Source organism: Salvelinus namaycush, chromosome 20, assembly GCF_016432855.1.
Source record: "Salvelinus namaycush isolate Seneca chromosome 20, SaNama_1.0, whole genome shotgun sequence".
In the NCBI taxonomy this organism is placed as follows: Eukaryota; Metazoa; Chordata; class Actinopteri; order Salmoniformes; family Salmonidae; genus Salvelinus; species Salvelinus namaycush.
This window is the reverse complement of record NC_052326.1, coordinates 42,509,490-42,524,717: the sequence shown is the minus strand read 5'-3', so window position 1 is coordinate 42,524,717 and position 15,228 is coordinate 42,509,490. Positions and strand designations below refer to the sequence as shown.

Below are 15,228 nucleotides of genomic sequence, written 5' to 3'. Positions count from 1 at the left end.
ACTATCCTATCAAGCTTTTCTGAATAACTGTAATAGCCTGTGTTATATTGGTAAATATATATCTAGCTGGTTTTTCTATACCCCTGGCAGGACAAAACATCTGTGTCGTGGAAGCTGAGGGGGGGGGGGGGGGTGGTTTCTCTTTGTTAACAACAACTGGTGAGTGATCTCTAATATTAAGGATGTCTCAAGGTTCTGCTTGCCTGAGTTAGTGTGGTCTACAGTTCATCATGAGCTATTCTATTTGCCAAGAGTTTTTATATTTTTCGTAGCTGTCTCTTTACCACCACAAACCAATGCTGGCACGAAGACCGCACTCAATGAGAACATGCTCACCCAGCGGCAACGCTTCTAGTGGCCAGTGACTTTAATGCAGGAAAGCTGAAATCCTTTAACCTAATTTCTACCAGCATGTCACCTGTGCAGCTAAAGACGAAAAAACTCTCGATCACCTTTACTCCACACACAGAGACCCATACAAAACTATCCCTCGCCCTCCATTTGACAAATCTGACCATAACACTATCCTCCTGCTTACAAGCAAAATCTCAAACGGGAAGTACCAGTGAAACCCTCAATACGGAAGTGGTCCGATGAAGCGGATGCAAAGGTACAGGACTGTTTCGCTAGCACAGATTGGAATATGTTCCGGGATTCAGCCGATGGCATTGAGGAGTTTTAGGGCTGTCCCCAACAACAACCAAAAAATCTTTGTCGACCGAGAGTCGTTCTTTTGACTAATCGATTGGTCAAAATGTTTAACCTTATTTTTTACATATATAGACACACACCCTATGTGTTTGAATAAAATCAACTACATATGCACTGAGCTTGTCTGATGCTTTAAGCACACTGTTTGATTAAATAAGTAAGACACAAGTGACTCAGAGCCTGATGGTCACTGTGTTAAAATTACAGTGAGTTTTGAAACCAAAATAGGTGACCTACGTGATTTGTGTAGATCTGATGAGAAAAGTTTGGGGGGGGGTTGGATCACTACTGGCTGTATCCAAGGCTCAGCCAATCGTTCACATAACAGAATGCAGCGCAGACAACCAATTTACTAGTTACAGCATCAGCGCGAGCTCTGGAAAGGCAGCTTACCAGTTACAGCAGCGCGTCCCCTGAACGATAACGAAGAGGTAAAGTTAGGTGAGAAGCCTGACCATGGAGACCGGGGTGAGAAGGTGATGAACTGTACTTCATGAGCTGTAACCGAAAAACAACTGGCATTTGGAAAGTTTGAGATGAGGGAGCAAGTGTGGTGGAACAAGAATTGTTAGCATTGTTAAGTATCTTGCTAGGTGGATCAAATTCTACGATAGCTAGCTAGAGAATTGTTGAGCAACATTAACCAACTCATCTGATCAAATAATTGAGTTTATGGTGTGAAAATTAGCTTGCTAATAAAGTCAGACAGCCAACGTTAGCTTGCTAACGTTACAACATCAGATGAGCTGACATTAGCAACCTAACCAATTCACTATAGTATTAACTGGTATACGATTCCTTGACGTTCCTCAAGTTATAACTCGTTAGTTACTTACTGGACCCTGGCAATCTGTGTGAAATGTTAACTAGCTAACGAACTAACCACTATCTGTTAACTAATGTTTTCCCTCTACAGTATGTGGTTAATTTTCAGAATGAGAGAATTAAGGGGAAATGAGGCATTGCTTCTTAAACAAGTGGATTCAGGGATCAAGTGTAGCTGGAGCTGGGCCTGGCTTAAGCTGGATGCCACTATAGAGGTGAAAGGAACACCACACACTTTCCCTCTTTCTCACTTTTGCTGGCATATTGTAGAACAGATGTCCACTGGCAGAATGTGTACAATGTAATAATGTGCAGTGTAGCACAAATATTGTTTTTGTTTTTCATGTTTCAGTGCAACAACAACAAAGTGTCACCGTTTTGGGCCCTCACCAGTTTTCATGTTTCAGTGCAACAACAACAGTGTCACCGTTTTGGGCCCTCACCAGTTTTCATGTTTCAGTGCAACAACAACAAAGTGTCACCGTTTTGGGCCCTCACCAGTTTTCATGTTTCAGTGCAACAACAACAAAGTGTCACCTTTTTGGGCCCTCACCAGTTTTCATGTTTCAGTGCAACAACAACAAAGTGTCACCTTTTTGGGCCCTCACCAGTTTTCATGCCTGTGCTAAAGCTGCAACATCATTTCAGACGTTTAGTTTCTTACTTTTTTCTGACTGAGAAGTTCTGTTACCGAAATCCCTCATTTGTTAAGGAATAACATTCCCTTTTCCCTCAACCCTTGCTCTCTTTACGTGTAACATGTAAGCATCGCATGCATGTGACCAATAGGGCCTGACATACAGCCCATCATAATCACATCAATAAATTGGTTATTACAAACTCCGAACACAGTAACACGTGAAGGCAAAATGGATGCGGAGGATGTGAAAAAGAACCTTGAAACAGGCAAATGTTTACTGGTTGCTCAGGAGGGAAAGGGGGAAGTCAGATCTATGGAAAACATTTGACTTAGTTGTGGAAACTACTAAAGCTCAAGAAAAAAGAGGGTATAGGAGCAAGCATTGCGTGAGTATTATGTGTGCCAAACAGTTGCTGTTAGATTACAATATTTATAACTTTTTCTGACCATTTGGAATAGTGTAAACAACACTGAATAAATAAGTTTACCGGACAGTCTGTTCTAACTATATATATATATATATATACATATATACATACATACATACATACATACATACATACATACAGTTGAAGTCGGAAGTTTACATACACTTCGGTTGGAGTCATTAAAACTCGTTTTTCAACCACTCCACAAATGTCTTGTAAACAAACTATAATTTTGGCAAGTCTGTTAGGACATCTATTTTGTGCATGACACAAGTAATTTTTCCAACAATTGTTTACAGACCGATTAATTCACTGTATCACAATTCCAGTGGGTCAGAAGTTTACATACACTAAGTTGACTGTGCCTTTAAACAGCTTGGAAAATTCCTGAAAATGATGTCATGGCTAGAGGTCGACCGATTAATCGGAATGGCCGATTTAATTAGGGCCGATTTCAAGTTTTCATAACAATCGGAAATCGGTACTTTTGGACACCAATTTTGCTGAGTTAAAAAATATATATATATATATATTTTGTTTATATATAAATATGTATGATCTCTGTAATTGCAAACAAAGGTTTCTGTACCAAATATTAAGTTCTGCTTTTCTGATGTATCAAATACTTATGTCATGCAATAAAATGCAAATTAATTACTTAAAAATCATACAATGTGATTTTCTGGATTTTTGTTTTAGATTCCGTCTCACAGTTGAAGTGTACCTATGATAAAAAATTACAGACCTCTACATGCTTTGTAAGTAGGAAAACCTGACATTCTCCCAACCAACCTGACAACCTTGACATTCTCCCAACCAGCTTCATGAGGTAGTCACCTGGAATGCATTTCAAATAGCAGCTGTGCCTTGTTAAACGTTTATTTGTATAACTTCTTTCCTTAATGCGTTTGAGCCAATCAGTTGTGTTGTGACAAGGTAGGGGTGGTATCCAGAAGATGGCCCTATTTGGTTAAAGAACAAGTCCATATTATGGCAAGAACAGCTTAAATAAGCAAAGAGAAATGACACTACATCATTACCTTAAGACATGAAGGTCAGTCAATGCGTAACATTTCAAGAACTTTGAAAGTTTCTTCAGGTGCAGTCACAAAAACCACCAAGCGCTATGATGAAACTGGCTCTCATGAGGACCGCCACAGGAAAGGAAGACCCAGTGTTACCTCTGCTGCAGAGGATAAGTTCATTAGAGTTACCAGCCTCAGAAATTGCAGCCCCAAAAAATGTGTCTGTAAATTGAAATCTGAAGCATCTCAACATCAACTGTTCAGAGGAGACTGCGTGAATCAGGCCTTCATGGTCGATTTGCTGCGAAGAAACCACTACTAAATGACACCAATAAGAAGAAGAGACTTGCTTTGGCCAAGAAACACGAGCAATGGACATTAGACCAGTGAAATCTGTCCTTTGGTCTGATGAGTCCAAATTTGAGATTATTGGTTCCAACCGCCGAGTAGGTCAACAACTGATCCCCGCATGATTCCCATGTGAAGCTTGGAGGAGGGGTGATGGTCTGTGATTTTTATTTTTAATTCAAAGCACACTTAACCAGCATGGCTACCACATCATTCTGCAGCGATACGCCATCCCATCTGGTTTGCGCTTAGTCTGACTATCATTTGTTTTTCAACAGGACAATGACCCAAAACACACCTCCAGGCTGTGTAAGGGCTATTTGACCAAGAATGAGAGTAATGGAGTGCTGCATCAGATGACCTGGCCTCCACAATCACCCGACCTCAACCCAATTGAGATGGTTTGGGATTAGTTGGACCGCAGAGTGAAGGAAAAGCAGCCAACAAGTGCTCAGAATATCTGGGAATTCCTTCAAGATGGTTGGAAAAGCATTCCAGGTGACTACCTCATGAAGCTGGTTGAGAGAACGCCAAGAGTATGCAAAGCTGTCATCAAGGCAAAGGGTGGCTACTTTGAAGATTTTGAAATATAAAATATATTTTGATTTGTTTAACAAATTTGGTTACTACATACTACATGTCTTCACTATTATTCTACAAATATCATATATATATATTTTTGCAAATGGTAAAAATAAAGGAAAACCCTTGAATGAGTAGGTGTGTCCCAACTTTTGACTGGTTGTGTGTGTGTGTAAGACTAAAAAAGTTGCATGCATTCGTGAATAGTGGTTTATTTCTTTTTTGGCCTAATTATTCAAAGCTCCCTTTGTTATTTAATTTTAAAACTAAAATGCTTGATTGCATTTCAGAGCATGAATGTCTCGTGTGCTGTGTAATGGCATGAAGGAATGATGCAACTTAGGCCTATATTTCAATATATAGGCTACTGTAAGTTATGGTATTAAGACTAAACAGGACGCGCCCTTCGGCCTACAGCTCAATGGTGGTTATTGAAGGATACTATACAAAGCCTGCTTATGATAATGACATGACTTATTATAATGATCATAATAATAATTGTAATAATAAGAAGGAGATCAAGAAAAAGGAGAGTATAGGAGCGAGACCTGCGTGCATATGATGTGTGACATAGGTGCTGTTAAATTACAATATAATTTTTCGGCCTGTTTGGAACAGTGTAAACTACACTAAATAAATTCTAAGTAATACCAGTCTGTTCTAATGGAAAAAGAATGTAAAGGCTTTATTAAAGCAGTCCAAAGATTAAAAACAGCTGACTCTGTGAAATTGCTTTATACAAAATGTTTCTGTTGCATGAGGCTTGGTGCTCACGGAATCAGTATGCTGGTTAACTTTGCTATTATGCACATGGCAACATAGGTAAAGTCACCAATTTTATGGCGCACTGAAGATTATGTTTCCGAACCGTGGAGAGTGACCATATACAACACAGGAGAAATGGCCAGAATGCGTACTCTGAGCATGCGCTGACCAGCTGACACGTGTCTTTATAGAGGGTAGTGCGTACGGCCCAGTACACCACTGGGGCCGAGCTCCCTGCCATCCAGGACGTCTATACAAGGCGGTGTCAGACAAAGACCCTAAAAATTGTCAGACTCCAGCCACCCAAGTCATAGACTGTTCTCTCTGCTACCGCACGGCACCAATGCACCAGGTCTGGAACAACAGGACCCTGAACATCTTCTACCCCCAAGCTATAAGACTGCTAAATAGTTAGTTAACAAATAGCTACCTGGACTATCTGCATTGACCCTTTTTGCACGAACTCTTTTGACTCATCACATACGCTGCTGTTATTATCTAGCCCGTTGCCTAGTCACTGTATCCCTACCTAAATGTACAGATCTACCTCAATTACCTCGTACTCCTGCACATCAAATCGGTACTGGTACCCCGTGTATTTAGCCAAGTTATCGTTACTCATTGTATTTATTCCTCATTATATTTTTTACATTGTTGGGAAGGGCCCAAAAGGAAGCAATTCACAGTTAGTCTACACCTGTTGTTTATGAAGCTATAAGGTTCTATCGGATTCTGCCTTTTTGTAAAAATGTTGTTGTTGACATAGCCTTGTTCTGTTCAATGTTCTCTACCTAGCCTATATAGTACTCTAAATATCCCAATTCATGGTGTTAAGTTCAAAAGAATACAATATCAAAATCGCTGACACCATTCAAACCAATGAGGGTTGTGAACTTTGAAGCCAATCATCTCCGGATCATCTTTTTGCAGATAGAACCAAGTTTTGGTTCCAGTCCTGCTGTGCTAACACTTCCTTTGGCCGCCTTTCCTTCCAGTTCTCTGCTGCCAATGACTGGAACGAATTGCAAAAATCACTGAAGCTGGAGACTTATATCTCCCTTTCTAACTTTAAGCATCAGCTGTCAGAGCAGCTTACCGATCACTGTACCTGTACACAGCCAATCTGTAAATAGCACACCCAACTACCTCATCCCCATATTGTTATTTATCCTTTTGCTCTTTTGCACCCCAGTATCTCTACTTGCACATCTATCACTCCAGTGTTAATGCTAAATTGTAAATATTTCGCCTTTATGGCCTATTTATTGCCTTACCTCTCTACTCTTCTACATTTGCACACACTGTACATAGATTTTTCTACTGTGTTATTGACTGTACATTTGCAGTCTATCCACAGTGCCATCCGTTTTTCACCAAAGCCCCATATACCACCCACCACTGTGACCTGTATGCTCTCGTTGGCTGGCCCTCGCTTCATATTCGTCGCCAAACCCACTGGCTCGAGGTCATCTATAAATCTTTGCTAGGTAAAGCCCCACCTTATCTCAGCTCACTGGTCACCATAGCAGCACCCCCCTGTAGCACGCGGTCCAGCAGGTATATTTCACTGGTCATCCCCAAAGCCAATTCCCCCTTTGGCCGCCTTTCCTTCCAGTTCTCTGCTGCCAATAACTGGAACGAATTGCAAAAATAACTGAAGCTGGAGACTCATATCTCCCTCACTAACTTTAAGCATCAGCTATCAGAGCAGCTTACAGATCATTGCACCTGTACATAGCCCATCTGTAAATAGCCCATCCAACTACCTCATCCCCATGTTCTTTTTTTTTCTGAACCCCAGTATCTCTACTTGCACATTCATCTTCTGCGCATCTATCACTCCAGTGTTTACTTGCTAAATTACAATTATTTCGCCACTACGGCCTATTTATTGCCTTACCTCCCTAACCTTACTTCATTTGCACACACTGTGTATAGACTTTTTCTATTGTGTTATTGCCTGTACATTTGTTTATGCCATGTGTAACTCTGTGTTGTTTGTGTCGCACTGCTTTGCTTTTTCTTGGCCAGGTCGCAGTTGTAAATGAGAACTTGTTCTCAACTGGCCTACCTGGTTAAATAAAGGTGAAATCAATTTAAAAAAGTATTAGCCTAGGCACAGTTGGTGTGAAAGAAAAGGATCAGAGGCTTGATAAACCACCAGCCACAGCTAAGGGGTCAGGTAGAAAACTCACTGTTTTGCGTAAAGAAAGCAGCGTAAGTGCAGTGGTTAACCTATGTTCTACTGTCACACTTCTTGCTTTTAAATATGAACGTTAACGCCACCACTGTTTTATATAGGCCTATGTGGCGCAGGGAATTATAAACCCAAAATGTAACTGATTATAAAATATCCATCACACACAATTGCAATAGGCTAAACAACATGCAAAGGTAATCGTGTGTGAGGAATGTATCTTTTATAATGAACTGAACAACTGTCACACTTGGACACGATTTTGTGTGCTTTTTGTGTCTTTGTTGATACGGTTAGGCCTAATGCACATTGGCATCGTTACCCTGCAGCGTCCTGATCTCAAAAAGCCTAAATCCATCAAGACTTTTGGTGATTTGAGTTCAGGTTTGGAAGACATTTTCCCTGTAAGATTGAGCCTTGTGTTGGACAGGAGTGTATTGTTCATGAGGCAACAGTCAACACCAGTGACTAACATGCATGATGCTTTTGGAATATCTTGGCGATCAGATAGAATGCAGCGTTTGCGCTGGATTCGCTGTTCTGAGTAGGTTGTGTATGTATGCACCACTGTTGCTGTTTATAAGGAGGCACATGAACATTATGACGTTTGGGCCCGCGCCCTTCTGCACTTAAACACCTTTCCTGTCTTATGCCGATGTTGAAATGAAGGCTTTTCTTTTAAATTGTTCACCTATTTTGATCCATTTGAGATCAGATGGCAACTAAACAAAATACTGAAAAACAGGCCTTCGCAGTATCGAACTGAATGTGTTTTGTGGACTGCTGCATTATAGCAATTGTGACGGGGCTTTACGAAGACCTTTTTTACAAGGAGCACGTGTGCATAAGTTGAAAAATGTAGGCGTACACAAAGAAATTTAGGAGAACAATGAGAAATATTTGAGATATTAAAGCTTTCTAGGTGCACTAGTGCTAAAAAAAGGATCCAGGTCACACAGCAAAATATGTGGGTGCATACGTGAGTATAATGGTTGCATGCAGAGCCCTGAGTGGCTATTAATGCAGTGGCATGAAGGTTAGGCTAATAATAAAACATTTCCTCCAATGTAGTCTAAGTCTACACTTATGTTAGGGCCTGGATGATCCCAGTATCACTTTTATTTCCCCCCAAGGCAAAAATGAAAACACGAAGTAGACTTAACTCTTCGGTCCGTTAACCTGCTGTATGTAAAATATTGTGTGCTTGGGAAATAAATGTGACTCGATGATAACATAATTATGTTTGTTTCCAACATTAGGACTGTTATCCTAAAGAAGAGAAATCCTCTTTGTATGTTGTTTCCTTGCCACAATACTTACTATTACCGCAATACTGGTATCGTCCCTAGTTTGTGGTTCGGAGTCAAAACAGTAAAACAGTAACCCTGTTGAACACCTTATTAGTCAGTCCTGTAGTAGAAGAACAACATGTCTCTGCCTGAATTGTTTATCTCCCTAGAAATAGGGCGTTTGATGAGACCGCTCATCTCAGGGGGTTGCTGTGATGAAAATGGAGGATAATGCAGCAAGATATCAAAACATAGGAAGTGAGAAATGGGGCACTTTTGGAAAGGTTATGCACATTCTGGCCCAAGCAGACCCAGGTGGACTAACATTGAGCTTGCTAGAACGTTCTAGACATGGCCTTAATCAATTGGATTTGCCTGTGTGGAACTAAGCCTTAGATATCGGAAGATTGCGATCCGAAATGAAGCATTGAGAGGAAGCCACTGTGGACCACGACTTTGTTCTCTGGGTTAGCAGAATATCTTGGTCGGGTATAGCTGTCAACAAAGCTTTCACAACAGGAAACTGAGCAAGAGGAGAACGTTGTACCTTTGCGGTATAGTACAGTGGCATACTAGGCTTAGAAGATGTTTGTGTTGTCAAACTTAGATTTTTTTGGGGGTGCTAGGCTATATTTACTATAAGCTTTGAGTGATGAGGCTGAATATTCTCATATGGATGGATGTGCATGATTCCGTGTCCCTCACATTCTACTGCTACTACAACCAGAGATTGTTCAGTAAGCTTTCTCTACGGTCTCTGCTACAAATAGGCCTATAAGAGCCATCACTCCAAAGGGTGTTTTGTTCTCTTACTTGACTATAAAAGAGAGCACTTTGTTGTTGAGTGAGTGTAGCCTAGGTAGGCCTATGAAGTAGAAACACTTGACTAGTGCCTCTTGAATTAATAATTTCCTCTCCACTTAAGTCACTGGGACATGCCTCTCACAGCACCCACACCTCTCTGTGGGCACACACACACACACACACACACACACACACACACACACACACACACACACACAGAGAAAGGGTTTGGGGACTGCTTAGGTGGACAAAACACATCTATCTGGGTCCCCATAGACTAATGCACTCAGACCTATAGATCAGACTGGTAGGCTACACTTGTACACTACACTCACGGACTGCAACAGTTGCGCCTACTAGCTACGGTTAGCATCGGATGGTTTCACCTCACCACCATAAACACTTCGCCCAATCACATGGTGTCCAAAAAGGTCATTTAGGCTCCCAGTGTTGCAAGCCGATTTCAAGTGCAAAGGCTGATTCATAGAAGACAGCTGATGCAACCATGCCAAATTTTGGCCAAATTTAAAGAGGATGCTGCTGTTTCAATCGGTCTAACATTAATTTATAGTCGCTAATGTTAATGGGGATGGTTGTGTCATAGCTGAATCATTGGTTATGAGGATGGTTGTTCTGTGTGTCAGGTGAGGGGAGGCTGGGGCATTCGACAGGAAGGGTTAAAGGGTCAGAGGCTGGTTTTGGATGAGCAAGGGGTTTAGGGGACTAGCAGGCAGACAGACTGCAGGGGAAGGAAGCAATGGTCTGGGCTCTTGCTGTTTTACGACTTTCCTGGAGTCTGAATCAGCTAGGGAGATGGTCTACTAGGGAGGGAGAAAAGCAGATAAAAGCCGATAAAAAATGTTGTCTGCTTTCCATGCTTTGTTTCTGATCGTTAAGTTATTGTGGCAACTTTTAAATGAAGCAAAACGCCATTTTAAGAAGGAAGGAAATTTGCTCAATGAAATGTTAGTATGACATGCATAATCTACTATATTTAGTGTGTTTAGTGTGTAGGCCTCTTTGTCGGTATGTTGGTTGTTTTCCTTTAGTTCTATCCTGGATTCAGCTCTGCAGTGATTAGTCTGCTTTAAGAGCAAAGTCAAGTGAAACACTCGCAATGCACAAGGCCACCCTTTAAATTTAGAAACACCTCTTCTAAATTTAGCACAGGGATGAATCCTCATTCTCTGTCCTCGTTTGGGGATAGAAAATGGCAAAAGTGAAACATTTACGTTTACATTTTAGTAATTTACCAGACATTTTTCTCCAGATCAATTTACAGGAACGGTTAGGGTTAAATGCCTTGCTTAAGAGCACATCAGCATATTTCTCCCCTAGTCGTCTCAGGGATTCGAACTAGCAACCTTTTGGTTATTGGCCCAACGCTCTTAACCGCTAGGCTACCTGCCGCCCAGGCGTGCCATAAAGTCATAAAACCACCCATACGAAAAAGATAGCAGTCAGAGTGTAGTATACCTGCAGTATGCTGCAAATACTGCGTCCAAAAATACCAGTCGACTGCAGTTACTGCACATTTACTGCAGTTTCAAAACTGTAATATTTTTTGTAAGGGCAACTATTTATACATTTTCTCTTCTCAAAATCATATTTTAAACCTTACTGTCACCTTAACCTTAACCACACCGCTAGCCTTAGCCTTACCCTAACCTTTTAATTAAGACCAACAAGCTAATTTTTGTTCAATTTGTATGATATAGCCAATTTTGACTTTGTGGCTGTTTTTATCTAGTGGAAACCCAAGTGTAGGCTACAGAGAAAAGCTGTTTGGCTCAGACGACTCATGAATAGGAAGACATTTGCAGCAGGTGTTTCTGATTAATAAACATTGCCATGCTGGTGGCTGGTAACATTTTAAATAAAACCCACCCTGAAACGAAACGTAGGCTGAAATAAATGTGCTCGTCATCTCATAGGAAAAGACATTTAAGACTCACGGTAACATCCGAAGTCCCACATTCGGATTTGGCACTTCAAGCCCAAATATATCATACTTTGACTTACTGATGATGACTTATTGACTTGCGTCGATGTGCAACATAATGGGTAAACTCTGGCCGTTGTCTTTCAGCTCAAAAAAGTGCACTTCTACTGGTGTGGGCATTTAATATCATACATTTGATAGTGGATGAGTAGGCCAAAAGGTTCCCATTTGGAAGTGTCCAACTGATGTTTGGACAGTCTCCAGGTTGAAGACCAGGGCTGGGAAATACTGGTCTAAACTGTAAGAATCACAGCCTTTCCCTCTAGATAGAAGTGGCACAGTAGCTGTTTTTTGCACCCAAATTGGAGATTCTGGCAGTAAATTCCTGATAACCAGGATTTGTATGTCTGTCTGCAGTCATCCCTGTGCGTACGTGTGTGTGTGTGTGGCTAGATTGCAATAAAGAGAGCCAGACGGGCTGGATTATTCCTGGGTCAGGACCATGGGATTAGGCCAGGGATTATCACAGCTCAGTCAGTAAAACCGCACCCAGTGGACTAGTGGGATTACATCAGACAGTCAACCCACCATGCCGGCGCTCTCTAGGCCCTTCCCTACACACACATTTCAACTGAATCCCTTTCATTGTTGTTTGAGGTGAGCCCCACTGCAGTCAATGCAGAAAGCTATTACACAATACAGGCAATTTTGCCAAATCCATGTCCAAGTTCAAAATCTTTGTCTCAATCCCGACTCGTGGGTCCTTCGCAGTCCCTAACTTCTCGATTTATTTCCAAAAGTAGGTTAACTATGTCCCGTCTTGCACATAGGGCTAGGCCCAAGTTGAAATGCATACATAACATGCTTTTTCCCCCCAGATTCCGTTTCCTTCACCGTGTCCCACTATGTGGTCATTTATTATTCATGTTACGGCGCACCACCTGGATACGAGACACATCCAGAACAAGAGGGAGAGAGTGATGGGGATTTAGCACACAGAATGGTGGGCTTCTATGTGCGTCCGATGGCTCAGTTGGTTGGAGCACGGAGCTGGCAAAAATGGGGTTGTGGGTTCGATGCCCGCATGGGTCATAGTAGGTTTGGGCGATATGGCCTAAAAAACATATTTTTTAATGTATTTATTTATTGATGGCCTATTTACGATATATACACGACATGGCAAAAGTATATGCTGCTCGTCGAACATCTCATTCCAAAATCATGGGCCTTAATATGGAGTTGGTCCCCCCTTTGCTGCTGTAACAGCCTCCACTCTTCTGGAAAAGGCTTTCCACTAGATGCTAGAACACAGCAGTGAGAACTTGCTTCCATTCAGCCACGAGCATTAGGGAGGTCGGGCACTGATGTTGGGCGATTAGGCCTGGCTCGCAGTCGGCGCCCCTATTCATCCCAAAGGTGTTCCATAGGATTGAGGTCAGGTTCTTCAGGCCAGTCAAGTTCTTCCACACCTATCTCAACAAACTATTTTGTTGCCTCGCTTTGTACATGGGAGCCGTGTCATGCTGAAGCAGGAAAGGGGCTTCATAAAACTGTTGCCACAAAGTTGGAAGCACAGAATTGTCGAGAATGTCATTGTATGCTGTAGCATTAAGATTTCCCTTCACTGGAACTAAGGGGCCCGAACCATGAAACACAGCCATAGACCATTATTCCTTCTCCACCAAACTTCTCAGTTGGCACTATACATTGGGGCAGGTAGCGTTCTCCTGACATCCGCCAAACCCAGATTCGTCCGTCGGACTGCCAGATGGTGAAGTGTGATTCATCACTCCAGAGAACCCATTTCCACTGCTCCAGAGTCTAATGGCGGCGAGCTTTACGTCACTCCAGCCGACGCTTAGCATTGCGACTGGTGATCTTAGACATGTGTGCGGCTGTTCGGCCATAGAAACACATTTCATGAAGCTCCCGACTAACAGTTCTTGTGCTGATGTTGCTTCCAGAGGCAGTTCGGAAGTCTAGTGAGTGTTGCAACCGAGGACAGATGATTTTTACGTGCTTCAGCACTCGGCGGTCCCGTTCTGTGAGCTTGTATGTGTTAAACTAACTGTAAATCACTTTATTTAAAAGCTGCTGCAAAGTAAGCAGATAAAATAAATGATGCAGGCATTGTTTGATAACCTAACCGCAGAATATGTAGTGCATTCAGTATAGGTTTTTTTTAACTGAGGAGATAGTCAGATATTTTGGGGATAAATCACCACCTAGCAAGTTTGGGATTAGTCAATCCTTCTGGGAAAAATATTTGACCTTGACCATCCCTAATTCAAAAGGCAGAGGATGTGCACAGTACAACAATATGATGAAGTGAGAATATTTGTGCCACCCACATACAGGAAAACGGTTCCAAATAAATGACATTATTACGTGTTCCACCACCCATGTTATTTACATTATTACATGTCCATGTGGGCTGTGCTATGTAGGTAAAACCTCTCGTTCTCTCAAACAGAGAATCAGTGAACATAAAAGTTAAATCAGGAGAAATGACAGGGATTATCCAGTCGCAGTACATTTTAATGACCTAAAGCATGGTATTTCTACCTTTTTTTTAGATTTTGTGGCATAGAGAAAGTTAAGATATCAGACAGGGGAGGTGATATTAATAATACTCTTGAGTAAAAGAGAATGTTTTGGGATTTTCACCCTCCAGACATTATTTCCTAAAGGTCTTAATGATGAAATGCTTATGTATGTTATGTTGTGAATTTGAACATGAATTATGCCCCTATTTAAGATTACTCTGATGTTTTTCGTACGATGTACCCAATGATGACTGAAAACTTGCTCGGTAGGTCTATGTCCTCATTGTGGTTTTACATGCGTGTTTAATACGTCTTATTTACACACTTTATTCGAATATTTATGCATATTGGTATATTTGGTAGCACTTATTTGTTTTTCCTTCGCCTCCAACCCCTTTCGATAAGTGGAACGGATGTGGGTGGGGCTAGGTCTACATAAGGGTGCACATTTCTTTTTCAACTCAAAATGCTCTGACGAAGGCCATGAGGCCGATACGTAAGCTTATTAAAGATCAGTGGTACTATCAAGAGCAGTGTGCGGTTCTAACATTGTCTTCCATTCTGTTTGGATCCAGGACCACACTGTGCGAATGAGTGATTGATGCCAACTTCGCTTCTTAAGGTAAGAGAACAACTCCTTGTTCCACTCAAATCATGATAATAAATCATGATAATAAATGCATTTAAGAAGTTTTATATTTACTTGTAAAAATATATATATAACCCCCCCAAAACAATTAAGTACCCACATTTAGTTAGATTATACTGTAAAAGTAATCACCCAGGATTAGGATTAGCCTCCAGTTACAACTACAACACATCTGGATTAATAATCCAATCATCTGTTTGCACTGTGAAAGGGTCATTTTGTGGATGTCATTAAGTAATCAGGCATGTGTTCCGATTCTCCCAGGGCAGTATGGGTGTGTCTCCCATGCTCCTGTTGCTCAGTGTGGCCCTCAGGGTCTCCGTCTCGGACCAGGGACCACCTCTCACCCCCACAGGTAAGAAGGACCCACATGACATCACCTGAACAGCCGGATCCCACCGCTGACACCATTTGACATATTCAACGCTATTGTTTACTGCACTTCTCATGAAGCTGCAAATTGACTCAACAGAAATA

At 41.6% G+C, this 15,228-nt stretch overlaps 1 protein-coding gene across 3 annotated transcripts in view; it reads left to right on the top strand.

Moving 5' to 3' along the window:
- LOC120065386 (receptor-type tyrosine-protein phosphatase alpha-like) overlaps positions 1–15,228 on the top strand; it is a 54,519-nt gene that overhangs the window by 19,448 nt on the left and 19,843 nt on the right. For all 3 annotated transcript variants that reach the window (XM_039016362.1, XM_039016361.1, XM_039016360.1), the window contains exons 2-3: positions 14,678–14,724; positions 15,016–15,106. In XM_039016362.1, the coding sequence (XP_038872290.1) occupies positions 14,704–14,724; positions 15,016–15,106 (112 nt within the window). In that variant the 5' untranslated portion in view covers positions 14,678–14,703. The remainder of the gene's footprint in view (positions 1–14,677; positions 14,725–15,015; positions 15,107–15,228) is intronic.